At 42.1% G+C, this 15,461-nt stretch overlaps 1 protein-coding gene across 22 annotated transcripts in view; it reads left to right on the forward strand.

Moving 5' to 3' along the window:
- RALGAPA2 (Ral GTPase activating protein catalytic subunit alpha 2) overlaps positions 1 to 15,461 on the forward strand; it is a 279,853-nt gene that overhangs the window by 108,831 nt on the left and 155,561 nt on the right. For all 22 annotated transcript variants that reach the window (XM_025264159.3, XM_025264145.3, XM_025264151.3 and 19 more), the window contains 3 exons: positions 1,429 to 1,526; positions 6,777 to 6,867; positions 8,073 to 8,249. In XM_025264159.3, the coding sequence (XP_025119944.3) occupies positions 1,429 to 1,526; positions 6,777 to 6,867; positions 8,073 to 8,249 (366 nt within the window). The remainder of the gene's footprint in view (positions 1 to 1,428; positions 1,527 to 6,776; positions 6,868 to 8,072; positions 8,250 to 15,461) is intronic.

Raw genomic sequence — 15,461 nt, forward strand, 5'->3', positions numbered from 1 at the left:
GGGTGAGGGATGAGAGGTGGGTGGCTGACCAGACTTGTGAAGCTTATTAGCAGCATGCAGATCTGCCGAGGTTGAAAAATGATAACTTGTATTATTAGCGTTATGGGCTTCCCTGGTGGCTAAGCGGTAAAGAATCTGCCTGCAATGCAGGAGACCCAGGTTCAATCCCTGGGTCGGGAAGATCCCTTGGAGGAGGAAATGGTGACCCACTCCAGTATTCTTGCCTGGGAAATCCCATGGACAGAGGAGCCTTGCAGGCTACAGTCCGTAGGGTTGCAGAGTCGGACACAACTGAGCGACTGAGCAGGCACGCACACCAATTGGCATTAATCCACACAGTTTCTCCAGCAGCTTTCAGCAGCAACCAGGGTGAAAGGTGGCGAGGCAGATGGTTAGACCTGTGAGTGCTGACGAATGTGTTTTACAGTGAAAATGCATGTTTAAGTGTGTCTGGTGACAGTGAGCATACGTAGTTAGTTTCATGAGTTAGGTAAACAGTCAACCAAGCTGTCCTGTAGGCCTGTGTCAGGGTCATGCCATCCTCGTCAAATGAGCAGCGTATAGCCCTCTTAGAAATTCTCTCGGAAGAAAAATAATAAATACACAATAAAAACAATTTGAGAAATGTGTTACCTGGAAGATTTTTCTGTTCTCCAGAAGTCTTTGTGTAAGATTGTTGTGATCTTTTTCCCTTAAATATTTGGTGGAATCCATCAGTTGCCTCGAGTTTTCTTGTTGGAAGATTTTAAAGTACTATTCAGATTTTTTTTTTTTAAGCCCAATTATATATATTTTTTCACCTTGACATAGTGAATTGTGTTGCTGAATCATAATATTCAGATTTTTAAATCATTCTAAGACTTCATATTTTCCTTTTCTTGTTTTAATTTGCATAAGTTTTATGGGTTTTTTTCCCTAGGAATTTGTTCGTTTATTTTTTAAAGAAGATTTATTGGCCCCAGACTACGCATAGAATCTGATCTTTTTAATTAACGGTGGCAGGCTCGGTGGAGATATCCCATTCTCTGTTATGGACAGTGGTTGTCGGTTACTTCTCTCACTAGCAATGCTGAACCACCTCACACTCCCTTCCCTATTCCCTTCCTCCCTTCCCCGGCCTGGCTGACTCAGGCAGCTCTTGGCTGAGACCCCTTCTCCAAGGCCCCCAGACAGGCCTTATTGCTCCCCCTCCCCTCACTGTGTGTAACAATAACACTCGACAGTAAAGTTCTCTGTTCATCAGAGACCAGGTCTGTGGGGCAGTCGTGATCCATAGGCTGCTCACATGCTGGGCCCTGCACTCTTGTTTTCACATGTCTTAAAATATCTAAATTTAATCATTGCCTGTGTATAAAAATCTTTTCCCAGTTTTACCATCTGAAATATTTCTTTTGTTGATTTCCCCCTTTCCCACCCCCAACTCTCTAGGCCAAAAGCTAGAAAATGCACAGAACGTGAGTTCTTCAGAGCCCAGACTTGCTCAGGAGAGCAAAGGACATGAGAAGAAAGAGCATGAAGGAATAACAGTAAGATCTTTTCAGAATACATCCGTGTGTCATTAAAAATAAACGTACCAATCACTGGCACAATATGCACATTTACTAGTGGCCGTGACACTATTTTTTAAAGTTTTTTTCCGCTTAAATGTGTTTTAGGGCCAGGTGACCTTGAGACGTTTGAAAGACTCGCTCACTTTCTATGTAAAATTATAGTCACTTTACAAAAATAGAACGCAGTAAGCATGAAAACAGAATTTCGCACCTGGTCTGTATGTGCACTTTCTCTTTTTAAGGACATCCTTGCCTGTCAAGCAGATGCTCAGACTCCCTATTCCTGGATCACTGTAGGTTGTAGCCTTCACCTGACCCAAGTTCACAGATAAATGGGATGTTATGGTTTCTTTCTTTTTAAAAAAATGTAAAATGGCATTTATAGTTTTCTTAAAACACAAATAAAAAGTTTAAAGAAGAAAATTAAAAAGTAGCTGTAACTCATTCATGCAGATAATTCCTATTTATTCTTTTTTTTTTTTTTTAAATGTAGTATCTATGAATAGAACACTCAGACATCCCAGAAAGGTACAAAATACACACAGAAAGTCACTCCCTACTCTTCCCTGCCTGGAAGATATGAGTGTTCCTAGGTCTTCATTTTTTTTAATGGGCATATCCCAGCTTTATACGTACATTCCATTTGTATGTATATTCTGAGTGTGTATTTCAGCAGTCAGATAAACACCCAGAGACTCACCGCCAGCGCAGAAACCAGAGTATCTTCAGAGCTGTTGCTGTGCCTGTGGGCGTCATCTTGATCCCTCGGATCAACAGCTCTGTGCTGGCTCTGTGTCGATCGTGTCTTTGCTTTCCTTTGTAGTTTTGCTTGAAATGTATGTACCTCTAAACAATGCATCCTTTAGTTTCGCTCATGTTAAGCTTTATGAAGGCGGTGTGGTCACTTTGTTCACTCATCACCTTGTATTTACATGGCGGCATGCTGCCCTAGCTCATTGCTTTCTCTGCTGTCTGATATTGCGCCGTGAGTAGGCCACAGTTCACTTTTCCACTCTCTTGTTGACGTTTAGCTTGTTTCCCCGCCTTTTTTTTTTTTAAATGAGAAATGAAGCTGTGCACATTCTTGTATGTGTTTCAAGATCTACCTGTAAGATTTTCTCAACGGTGTTGTCTTAGAGTGGAACTGATGAGTCCTGGGGAAAAAGGATGCTCTTTTTTTACAAGAGAACGTGTCTTTCTCCAGAGTGGTTGTACCACTTCTGTTTTGGCCAGCAGTGTGTAAAAAGTTTCTGTTCATCCACTTTCCTGCCAACACTTACTACTGTCAGATTTAAAATCTTGGGAGTCAAGTGGGTGAAATGGGATCTCATTTTGTTTTGCATTTCTCAAGTTGCCGATAAAGTCTTTGCTTATGTTCATTGGCCATATGTGTTTCATCTGTGGAGTGCCTACTGATGTCTTTTCCGTTTTCCTGTTGATTTGTCTTTTTTATTTGTACCAATTCTTAATGTGGTCTGAATACAGATCCTGTATTGGTTATGTTCCTGGTGAATTTCTTCTTCCAATGTGTGGCTTATATTTGCACATTCTCTATGTTGTCTTTTGATGAATAGAAGCTCTTAATTTTGATATTCTTGATTATCGTTTTTTGTTATTACATTTTCTGAAAATTAAAAAAAATTCATTTATGTGTTTGCTTTTGGCTGTGCTGGATCTTTGTTGTTGTGTAGGCTTTTATCTAGTTATGGTGGGGGGTGGGGGCTACTCTGTACTTGCCGTGCACAGGCTTCTCACTGTGGTGGCTTCTCTTATTCCAGAGAACTGGTTCTAGGGCACATGGACTTACTAACTGTGGTCCATGGGCTTAGTTGCTCTGCAGCATGTTGGATTTTCTGGTTCAGGGGTCCAACCCATTTCTTCTGCATTAGCAGGCAGATTCTTCATGACTGAGCCACCAGGGAAGCCCTGAAAAATTTAAAATATCAACTTGAAAGGGATAAGAATATTTGCCTTATGTTTATAAATGTTTCAGTTTTGTGCGCTATACATTTAACTCTTTCATCTGCCTGGAGCTGATGTTTATGGGATGGCAGTAGGGATCCAATTTCATTTTTTTCCCTACATGGATAGCCACTTATCCTGGGTCCCCTATACTGAATTTATTTTCCTTTATTGATCTGAAAATGCTACCTATCTCTCATACTCATAGATACTGCATCCCAGATGTGTGAGGCTTTGTTTTGGTGCTTCTTGAGTCATTGGTTACTTTGTCTGTCTTAATTCAGTAGTTCCACTACTTCCTTCTCACCCCCATCTAATGGAAGCTTTTTTTTCTATCTTCTGTCTTTTGTTGTTGCTGTTGAGAGGTCTTCTGTCCGTCCTGTTTGTTGTTCCTCACCGTTCTTCATCCTTGTCCTCCAGTTTCACTACAGAATATTTAGGCGCATTTTCTCTTGGTCTGTACAATTAGTCCTATTTTGGATATGCTATATGTGTCAGGCATCTGTGAATAATTGTTCTTCCATCGCTTCTGGAAAATTCTTGGTAATCCATTCATCAAATATTGCCCGTTCTTTGTTCTCTCACCCTTTCCTTCTGGAGTTCTGGGTAGAAATATATTTAGACTTTCTTATTCTGTGTTCTGTATCTCTTAAGCCCTCTTTCATATTTTCCATTCTCCTTGGCTATGTGGGTGCGTTCTGGGTGATTCATCAGATCTTTCATTCAGTTCAATAATTCTCTTCTTATGCATATATAGTCTGCTGTTTAATGGTCCCATTGAGTTTTTTTGGTTCAACAATTTTATGTTTTGCTTCTGAAAGTTCAGGTTAACACTTTTCAAGTATATCTTGTAATCTCTCATGATCTCTTATAGTTTGTGCATTTTTTTGTGATTCCTACCTTTTATTCCTTTAAACTAGTCACAGATTACAGTTCTGAATTCTTTATCTGATTATCTGAAATCCTTGAGGGGTGGGTGGGAAATCTAAATCTGATGTTTGTTGTTTCTAAGATTTGTGCTTGGTGGGTTTTTAATTCCCTTTGGTGTTTGGTAACTTTTGATTGTGAGTTCCTAGCTGGCTAATCTGAAACTGCAGAAAACCTGGATTTCTGACGTGATGAAGTTTCACAAAACAGGGAGTGCTACTTTAATTTGGGACTCTGGTTCCTTTTGCCGCTGGCAGTGGTAATATTAGATTAATGCCCAAGGTAGCCCCATTTCACTGCCCTGATTTCCATTTGCTTTGGGTGGGAGTGGGAAGAGGGGCTGGGTCCCTTGAAGGTTTGTTTTACTTCCTGTGAGCCCCAGATTTTTATGTAGGTTCTATAGTTGGAGGATATTTCATCTTCCAGAGAGTCAGAAGCAGAAGAGCCTATAACCTGCTTTTCAATTAAGGAGATAGCCTGTGTATAGTCCATTATCATATTAGAAATATATGCTTCCCAGGTGGCTCAGTGATAAAGAATCTGCCTACAATGCAGTAGACACAGATTCAGTTCCTGGGTCAGGAAGATCCCTGGAGAAAGGAATGGCAACCCTCTCCAGTATTCTCGCCTGGGAAGTCCTATGGATAGAGGAGCCTGGTGGGCAACAGTCCATGGGGTTACAAAAGAGTCAGACACAACTGAGCAACTGAACAACAACAACAATATTAGATACATATCATCCTTCTTTAAAGCTGAGTAACATTTTTTTACATCCTGTTAATCTTCTAAATATTTAATTCGTGACCTACTTATGTGTTTTAGCTTAATGATTATTCTATCCTTTAATTTTACATCTTAGTCCCTCCTTTTCATGTGTTTGCTTATTTAGTATTCATTCCTTTAGTTGGCTTATTGAATCCTGTGATTTTTGTACACTCTAAGCTGGAGAGCCTTAAACATACTATCTTCATTTCTGGCTCTATTCTCCATCTTGCCAGTCATGGATTTTTGTTGCACACTTATGGTACATTCTCTTTAGATATTCAGCCCAAAGATGGATATTAAAATATCAGAAACTTTCTCGAATTCCTCCGTCCATTGTCCATCCATCTGCCTTTCCTCCCTACCTCCCTTCCTTCTTTTGTCACCGTCTTTCTCATGGTCCCCTAGATTCATATCCTTTTGTAATTTAAGTTCCATTCCCATGGACAACACTTATATAAGCTCTTATCTGTCATTCTGCAGCATTTTTAGAATTTATCTTTTCTTCTCCTTTTCTATCATCAAAAGCCTTATTTGCTCATTCCTGAATTACCATCATAATTCCATAGCAACTTTCTTCTTAACTCTATTCCACAGATAGTAAGTCAACTTAACCATTTTGATTATGTTTTTAATCACAATCAGCTACTGTCTGGAACATACGGTTGCTCATTTTGTCAATACTGGGTTGAAATTCCTAAGTCTGATGTTGGAGGCCCCCTGGCAGGTGTGCCGCTTGTAGAAGGTGGTCACGTTTCCTTCTTACCGTTTCCCTCTTCACCTGACTGCCCTGCATGGCCTGCTGTAATCGGCTTCTTTTCCTGCACGTAGAACTTGCTGATTTCTCAGTGCTTCCTGCCCTGAGCCCCTTCCTGCCTACTCTCTACCACCTCATGTCTGTAGCCTTGTTGAGCAGCTCTCCTGTCACTGTGAGCCGATCAAGGTAACGCTTTCTTCTGCATACCTTTTAGAGAGAGTTGACTTGCATATTTTGCTAATGTACATTGTGATCGTTTTGTGTAATTTGTGTACGTTTTGTCTTTCCACACTGGTTATGTAAAATGTAGGGGGTGCAGATTGCCTCCCAGTGTTCTAGTCCTGTATTTAACCCACGGTCCAGTGCTGAGCAGTGCTCAGGGAAGCCTGCTGCACCTGTAACAAGGGAGGCATTGAATGGGTCTGGGTGGGGTTTACACCCTCCCTGCCAACACGCTGGTGACTTATACCTCCTGGAGGATGATATCCATTATGCATGTGTACCCAAGCAGAGGTACAAATAGAACCTCAGCATAAACGATTTCCATGTAACTTATCATCCCTCCTCCATAGACCATGTTAATTGGATGCCAACTGATAAAGCAGAAGCCTTAAATTTCAGATCTTGGGTAATTTATAACTTGGTCATAGTAATTAGTGAACCCATATCCTTCCAATGCAGAACGTCATTCAGTTTTTTGTTACTATTCTTACTGTTCGTTTGTTTCTTTTTCTTTAGACATATGGACTAGAAACTTAACAGTCTTGTAAAAATTAAAACTTTTCTGTAACCAGCACAATCTTTCTTTCTGTCTGAAGATCTTAGTTCGAAGAAGCAGCAGCCCCATTGAACTGGATTTGAAAGATGACTCACAGCAGATGCAAGGAAAATGTAGGGAGAGACAGAAGAGTAAGTACCAGATGTGTTCCTCCAGCTTCAACATGGATAGACTTTGTTTCCTTTTGACCTTCTAACTCGAATGATATCATCTAAAGACATGATGTTGCAATATGGGACATTTTTATTCCTGGAATCCGTACCAGTCAAACATTAAACATTACCCAGTTACCTTCGAGAATTGTCTTTCCAGCCCTGGGCCTTTCTCCAGGTGAAAAGCACAAGGAAGGCTGATGGCTGGTGAGGAGAAAGGCCCAGAAGGAAGAATGATCTTCCTTTTGGACGTTCCCCCAGGTTCGGAACACAAAGCTTCTGCAGTACCTTGACATCAGTTGTATAAGTATTTAAAATTTGACTGGGATGCTGAGATGTACCATTAGGTACTGCGATATGCGGCCCTAATACTCTGCTTCCCTGAGGTCCTCTGTCATGCCCCCTCCTTCTTGGTTGTTCCTGGTGGAGGGCAGAGCAGGAACTCTCAGGCTCCACCTTCTGGAGTCCCGGGACAGGCGAAGTAAGGGACCTCACAGGTGACTGGGGCAGCTGTCAGTTCTCTGCATGTGAATACCTGACGGTAGATTAGAAGCAGCAAGGCTGGGGGACTGTCAGTGGCTGACACAAAGGGCAGCCAGGAGGGCTGCAGGCAGAGAGGGTGGGCACCCCGAGTCTGTGTGCAGCAGACAGGGGACTTAAGGGGCAGGCCGACAGAAGTGGTTCTGTGTCAGACTGAATAGCCAGGTAGGGCTTCATAGCCTTTGACAGCATCATTGTACCATGACAAATCAGAGCATTGCAGTGCTTAGAGGGGGAGAATCTCTATTGGTGGGATGCCTCCTCCCCCGGTGATCCTAGGTGACTCGCCTAGGTTCATGTCTAGACATAGATTCTTCAGCCTGGAAGCATGAACCTGCCTTTGTAGTGGGATCAATTCCCATCCACCTCCTCCAGCCACTCCTGTTTTGTAGTTGAGTAAGTCAGGGTACAAGGTGTGAAGATGTGCTCTTGTGGGTACCAGGGGAACTCAGGTAAGACCTGTGAAGAGTCGGAGCCCATAAAGAGAACTCACATCCACACCTGGAAGCTGTGTGTCATTGACCAGGGGCCCCATGCAGGCCCCTGTCCCCAGGGGCAGCTGCTTAGGTCCTTGTGTGCCGGGACCATGGACGTGCTCATGTCCTGCCCTTGGCCATCTCGGGCTGTGTCTTCCATCATTCCAGGTGGCAGTGTGAGCAGTGACCCCACTCTGGGCTGCAGCACTGAGGCAGAGCTGTCCCTGAGCCACTGGCAGACCTGCGAGGAAGACCCAGATCTGAGCCCGCCTGCGGATACTGTGACCGACGCTGACGCCCGCCACTGGTTACAGCTCCGGCCCACAGATGCTTCGAACCTAACAGGTAAGCGCGTCCTTGAGACGAGGCAGCGGCATTCACAGGGTTTCCCAGGTGTGAGGATGCTAGGACATTCTTCGGCACAGTGATGATGGGGGCTGCCCCCTCCCACATGGGCGTGCCCACCCCAGTCCCCCCACCCCCACTGGTCATAATCAGCGGTGGAGTCTCAGTGTCCTGTGTGCAGAGGGTTCTGAAACAGTGGAAGAACAGGGAGGAAGCCCATCGTGCCCACACCCGCTGTCCAACACGGGAGGAGGTGGCTGATATTTAGGCCAATGCTTTGCCATTCCTGACCAGATTTGCTTTACTCTGAAAACAGAGAAAAGTGATTTCTCCAACTTACATGTGCCACAAATCCAGGAGAAGTTAAAGAATTTGAATACTTACCTATTACTGCTTTCTTTAACTTTGCTGTAGAATCTTTGATGCATGCAAGATAAGTTGTGATACATGTTATGGACCGGTGAGCCTGCCCCGAGCGTAAAAAGTAGAATAGCTCCCCCACCAGTGAGACCCCCCAACAGGGGGGCCCCCTTCTCAAGTCCTTCCCTTCTCTTGTCATCTCATGTGAATACTGTGACCCTTTCCACAGTGGTTTTTTTTTAATTAAATAATTTATTTTTTGCAATTATTTAAGTTTTCTTGGGGTTTTTAATAACCATTCCCACTTCTTTATAAAGTGTTAACCACAGTATCTGTCTATTCAAACAACATATCATTTAATTTTGGTTTTAAGCTTTTTAAAAATGTCGTCATATTCTGTTTTTTTTTTTTTTTTTTTTTGCAACATTTTCCCCTTGAGTATTCATAGTTCTAAGATTCATGAATAGGTTACAGAGCCGAACTTTCTGGGATGGCATCCAGGCTCTGCCAAGGAGTTGCTGGGTGGCTTTGAGCCGGGTGGCTTTGACAGAGAGCTGGCTTTGAGCTCTCTGTCCTTCAGTTTTCTCTTTACAGTAAAGTGGGGATACTAATAGTCCATGTTATAGAGTTGTTGGAGGAATCAGTGAGTGAGTCTCTATGTCAAGCGCATAGAGCAGATTTAGCTCTTCATATGCATGCACACACACACACATGAACGCCCACGCATACACGCTTATCGTGTGACCCTGGGAAAGTGAACCTCTTTCACTTCAGGTTCAGTTCCCTGGCCTGTCACACAGAGGGCACCAAGAGAAGTTGGGTTTTTGTTTTGCTTGGTTTTGGTGAGAAATTTCTGGGAGAGGCCAGTGTTCTGAGGAGCTTAGCATGGGAGGTGCCCGCCACGGCCACATCCCTCCTGGCCCACCACGTTCCCAGGTCCATAGACATCCTTGATGAGATCCACAACAACAAACCACAAAACGTGTGTTGAGTAAAAGTGGTATTAAACCACTAAAAATCATTTTAAAATTAGAAGTAAAGGCTAAACTCTTAACTTAGCTTTTTTTTTTTTTTTAACTAAGCAAACTGGTTTTCATAAATTACAGTATAAATTTTAACCAGTCTCTGTGTTTTGGGAAATTTCTAGTGTAGTAGCATAACACCTTCATAAAATTTACATAGAAAAATGGTGTTAGATAAAAATCTTTTATCTATGAGATAGAGAAGACCAAGAAGAATGATCTTAATGTGCATTTAATGTTTATCTGAATTAAGACTGGAAAAACAAACCAGTTAACTGTAACAACTGTGAACAACGCATTGCCTTATAATGCTGTATGTGCCATTCTCAACAGATAGTGGACATTTTTGGTCTAAATGTTCACCTCTGCCCATGAAAGAAGCCTTGTAAAGTCAATGAGAAAACAGTTGGCAAAACCAATGTGCTTACTTTTTTAACTTATTGGGTAGTAATTGGTGCTTCTCAAATATGTGATTCTTTCATTATAGAAATGATGAAAATCATTTCTATAATATATAATAATTTCTATAATACATATAATACAAAATCATTATATATAGAAAATAAATATAATAATTGTGAATAATAATATCATAAATTTATGAAGGTTTTGACAGTTTACAAAGAACTTTGAGACATCCTCTTTGATTTTTATGGTAAGCAGGTCCGGTTATACAAATTCTGTTTGAGGGGTGGAGAAGCTGAGACCCAGAGAAATCATGTCATCTTACTAGAAAGTAGGCCTTAGCATTGGAACTGGCTTCCAGAGTGTTTTGACTGCATTTGCAAAGTTATGCCCACTCCTTTCTTCTACGCTGCTGTTCAAATTACAACTGCCAACCCCATTCAAACTATTTGAGAATTATTGATACACTTATGGAATCAGTTGCTTCTTTGGGTCCAATATTCAGATTATCCAAGGGGAATCATCGTCATGGTACTGTTGAAGACTTTAGTACATTTTCAGTAAGCTGAATTTGCCTAAACAAGGACTAGCTTTAATTACTTTTATTGAAAGGAGAGAAAATTGGGTGATTGCCTCTTTTGTCTGCCTTCTGGAAGGCTTAGCTCTGATCCCATCTCAGTGTGTGCCTGGTACGCTCGGTCTAATACACTTGTGTGAGGTAATTTCATATGATGCTCTCTCTGCTGTGATTAACTCCTCCAGATACTCAGCTCTTCTTTGAAATCCTAATATTGAGAATCAGTACACTCAGTTCAATAGTTCATCTTGTCATCTGTGAAAAGGACAAACCGTAATATGATAAGGTTTATGGATTATCACTGTTCTGAATTTAACTTTCTGTTCTTAGGAGAAAAACTTCTTTGTAAATGAACAAAGCAAACTCATGTTACCCTGATCTCTAGGACATACAAAGCGAGCAATCCAACAATTTGAATGTATCTCCATTTCTCACTGAATAATCCTACCAGTTATTAAATGCTTGGAATAATTAAGTGCTTCTAAAATCTTAAATTCCTTTATCATTGGCCAGCTAGCAGTTTAGTTTTGTATTTGCTTTCTTATTTAAATCATTTCATGCTTTCTGGAAATGACAGTTAAATTTATAGTGGACTGCTTCAAAATGTGTCTGGGATTTGTATGGCAAGATATGGAGACATGGAGGTGACTGTCATGAGGAAGAAGTTTTTAGAAATAGGCACGGGGACTTCCCTGGTGGTCCAGGGTTTAAGAGTCTGCCTTGCAATGCAGGGGACACAGGTTCGATCCTTGACCTGGGATGACCCCACGTGTTGCAGGGCAGCTGAGTCTGTGTGCCACAGCTACTGAGCCTGTGCCCTGCAACAGCGAGACGCCGCTGCGATGAGAAGTCCTGTGCACCACAACTAGAGAGTAGCCCCCACTGTGGCTTAACTAGAAAATTTTCATTGTTCCCAATGAAGATCCAGCGCAGCCAAAAATAAATAAGAAATTTTTGAAAAAAAAAATATGGACGCAGCATGCCCCGTAGGAGGGCACATGGGGGGTTGGTCACCTAGGTTGGTGGGCAAGTAGGAAGAGAGGAAAACATGGGCAACGTCCTTTATCGCCATTGGCACAGGGAAGGGAGGGCAGGGCGGACTAAGCAGACTGGGGGTCAGCTGGTTCAGATCATTTCAGCCGAGTCTGAAGCACAGACACTGGCCCAGGCTGCCAGGTGCCAGACCCTGGAGTGATGAGGGCACCGGGGCATCCCCTTGTTGGTGAGAGCTAGACAGAGGAAGGTGGTCAGGATGCTTGGTTTGGGATTGTGAGGTTTACAGGTGAATGACATACTCCCTGGTGAGTTGTTTGTCATCTCTAGGAATTGGCAGCCCTGGAAGTGGCAGCCCCTCCTGGCCAGGGAGGCCCCAGATGCCAGAGTATCAAGAATACCAAAAATAAGAAAGTAGAATTGACTCACATGTAAGTTTTGTTCAGTTGAGCTTATGATTTTCAAGAAGTGGGTATTTATAACGCTATAGAAAAGCTATGACAAACCTAGACAGCGTATTAAAAAGCAGACATATTACTTTGCTGACAAAGGTCAGTATAATCAAAGCTATGGTTTTTCCAGTGGTCATGTACAAATGTGAGAGTTGGACCATAAAGAAGGCTGAGTGCCGAAGAATTGATGCTTTTGAACTGTGGTCTTGGAGAAGACTCTTGAGAGTCCCTTGGACAGCAAGGAAATTTAACCAGTCCATCCTAAAGGAGATCAGTCCTGAATATTCATTGGAAGGACTGATATTGAAGCTGAAGCTCCAATACTTTGGCCATCTGATGTGAAGAGCCAACTCATTGGAAAAGACCCTGATGCTGGGAAAGATTGAGGGCAGGAGGAGAAGGGGACGATAGAGGAAGAGATGGTTGGATGGCATCACCAACTCAATGGACATGAGTTTGAACAAACTTCAGGACCTGGTGAAGGACAAGGAGGCCTGGCATGCTGTAGTCCATGGGGTCGCAGAGTCAGACACGACTGAATGACTGAACAACAATAGCTAAGTATTGATATTGCTGCTGACTCATCTCTTATTTAGCAAATAAGCTTATAGTCTAGAAATACTGCTTTTGATGCTATAAGAAATAAAAAGATTACTAAGCCATAGGCACAACCAACTGAAGAACTTACTGAGAGGACAGAAAAAATAAGACATTTATCCTGATAAGGACAAATAATGGGATAAGTGTGATGAGACTTATTTAAAGAGAGTTTTAATCACAGAGATAGACATATGGACTAAAAGAATGCAATATAAAACATATACTGGATACATAAGGACATGGAGTCGTGGTACATGAAAGAGGTAGCCTTCCAGATCTGACGAGAGAAGGATGGGCTGCCCAGTCAAGCACGCAGAACATTTAGCCAGTGGGCAGAAAAGGGGGCAGGATCCCTACCTCACACCCTGCCTGCAGCCAAGTTCCAATGGATAAAAACTCAAATGTAAAAAGGAAAATTTAAAACTTTTGAAGGAAAATATTTTCTAAAAATCTAAGAGCTTGGGGGAGGGAAGACTTTCTTAAAATGAGATGGAACAAACGACTAACCATAAGAAAGTGTTGTCATTAATTCAACTCCAGCATAAATAAAACTTTCTTTTCGTTGTCAGAGAGACTTTTAAGAACTGAGAGTTAGCAGAACCTTGAAGGTTAAGGGCCAGCTTCGGTGCTTCTTCTTTTCCAGGTACCTATTAGATCGGTGATACTCTTTTTTTTTTTTAACATTTTTGCCTGCTCTGGGTCTTCATTGCTGCTCTCAGGCATTCTCTAGTTGCAGCGAGTGAGGGCTGCTCTTCGTTGGAGTGTGCAGGTTTCTCATTGCAGTGGCTTCTCTCGTTCTGGAGCACAGGGTCTAGAGTGCAGGCTCAGTAGTTATGACCCACAGGCTTAGTTGTCCTTGAGCACCTGGGATCCTCCCAGACCAGGAATTGACCCTGTGCCTCCTGCATTAGCAGGAGGATTCTCAAGCACTGGAAGTCTAGTGCTACATCTTAAGATTCAGTTAGAAGTTTTCAACGCTTCACTTTAGTGGAGGAAGGGTCAGTGGTGTTGCCCTGCTTCAGGGATGGGATTGCCGTTGGCGATTGGTTGTTCACGGCTGGTTTTTGGCTCCACGACAGTGCATGACAGGAGAGCATCAGTCAGTAAGTACTTCAGTTAGGGGAAGAATCAGCTTTCAGCTGCAGGCTCTTGTTTGATTTAGCTAAAAACAACACATTTTAACCTTTTTTTGATAGTAAAAAATATGTATGATTGAGTTTCAAAATCTCTGTTAGTATATTTATCCCAACCCTGCCTCTCAATGTTGTTACTGAAATCCTTTGACCACTTCTGCTTTGAATTATAGCTTCTGCTTTTAATTATCCCTGTTACCTGCCACCAAAACTGTTTTTGCATGAATGGTTTGTCAGCGTCTGTCACTGCACACATTTTTGGAATCTCCACCAGGCTTTGATCTGTTTTGAAAGTATCAAATGTTCTAAAGAAAAATCATGATGATAAGTACCAAGAGATTGGTTGCTCACCTTGGAGATCTTTAAGTGAATGTTACATGTCTGGGAAGCAGATGAGAAAGACCACAGTGATGGTCAACAGAGTGCCAACCTGCTCTTTCTCCACTTAAAAAAAATCTTTTATTTATTTATTTGGCTGTGCCAGGTCTTAGTTGTGGCATGCGGGATCTAGTTCCCTGACTAGGGATTGAACCTGGGCTCCCTGCATTGGGAGCATGGAGTCCTAGCCACTGGACCACCAGGAAAGTCCCCTGTTTCTCCACTTTTTAATCATCAAAGTCTAGGCCTAATTTTTCTGGTCCCAGAACTAAGGTGTTTCAATTGAGCTTTTGGCTTTGTGCCTTTTCAACTCAAATGGGAAAATCATTTTCAAAGCACTGGCCATGCTTCATCTATACTCCACCAAACCTACACAAAATTGCTGCCATGTGAAGTCGCCATTTGATTGGCTGCCTTATTTTACCAATCACCAAGACTTATTTCATGACTAAAATCCTTTGTACATTTGCAAAGTTCTAAACTTCAGATTACTCCTGTATGTGAGCATTGTGTATTATGCCTGTATGTGTTTGGGGAAAGATGATATAATTTTGTGTGCAAGACTTCCTACTTTAATAAAAAATATTTAATGTCTCTGAAGCATTTAGTAAGAATGAAATAAAAAGGTGCTCTTAGGCTAGCATACTAGCTTGCTCATGAAAAAGAAAATGAACTGTTTGGTATTTTTAAGGTGAACGTGAAATTTTCAGAAATCTCTCAAATCCCAATTTTTAATTAAGCGCCGCTTCACTGAGGAATCATCTACATGTGAAACGTCAGCATCTGTTCTGTCGCTTATGCCACAAGTGGAATCATTTTGGGCAAAAACATTTCAACTCACTAAAAATTTTTTTTCACGGTAATGTTGAGCATGCAGTCATTTCAAATACCTCGAAAAGACTCCCTGTGTTTTGATAATGTGATGGAGGACGTTACCTAGAATTTTATCACTGAGGAATAAATTTTTGGTGGGGAAGGGGGATCTTTCCACAACAGAGAATGTGATCGTTGGCAGGTTGCAGGGAGATGCAGGTGGTAAGGTACTTGACCTCTGTTTACTTGGAGCTATCACTCAAGGGAAATCCTGGCATGACTGGAAAGCTGAAGACTGATCTCCACCTCAGATGGCTGCCTTGTGGGGGTGATGCTTGGGGATGGAGCAAAAGTCTAAGTCGTCAAATCTCCTGACTCTTTTTTAACCCCTTATGGGGTTAAAGACTCATCGCATTCTTCATGAGAAAACTACATGCCATATGATGCTGTTTGTTCACTTGGAAGCTTAGGTTTATTTG

This window comes from Bubalus bubalis, chromosome 14 (assembly GCF_019923935.1).
Source record: "Bubalus bubalis isolate 160015118507 breed Murrah chromosome 14, NDDB_SH_1, whole genome shotgun sequence".
Lineage (NCBI taxonomy): Eukaryota > Metazoa > Chordata > Mammalia > Artiodactyla > Bovidae > Bubalus > Bubalus bubalis.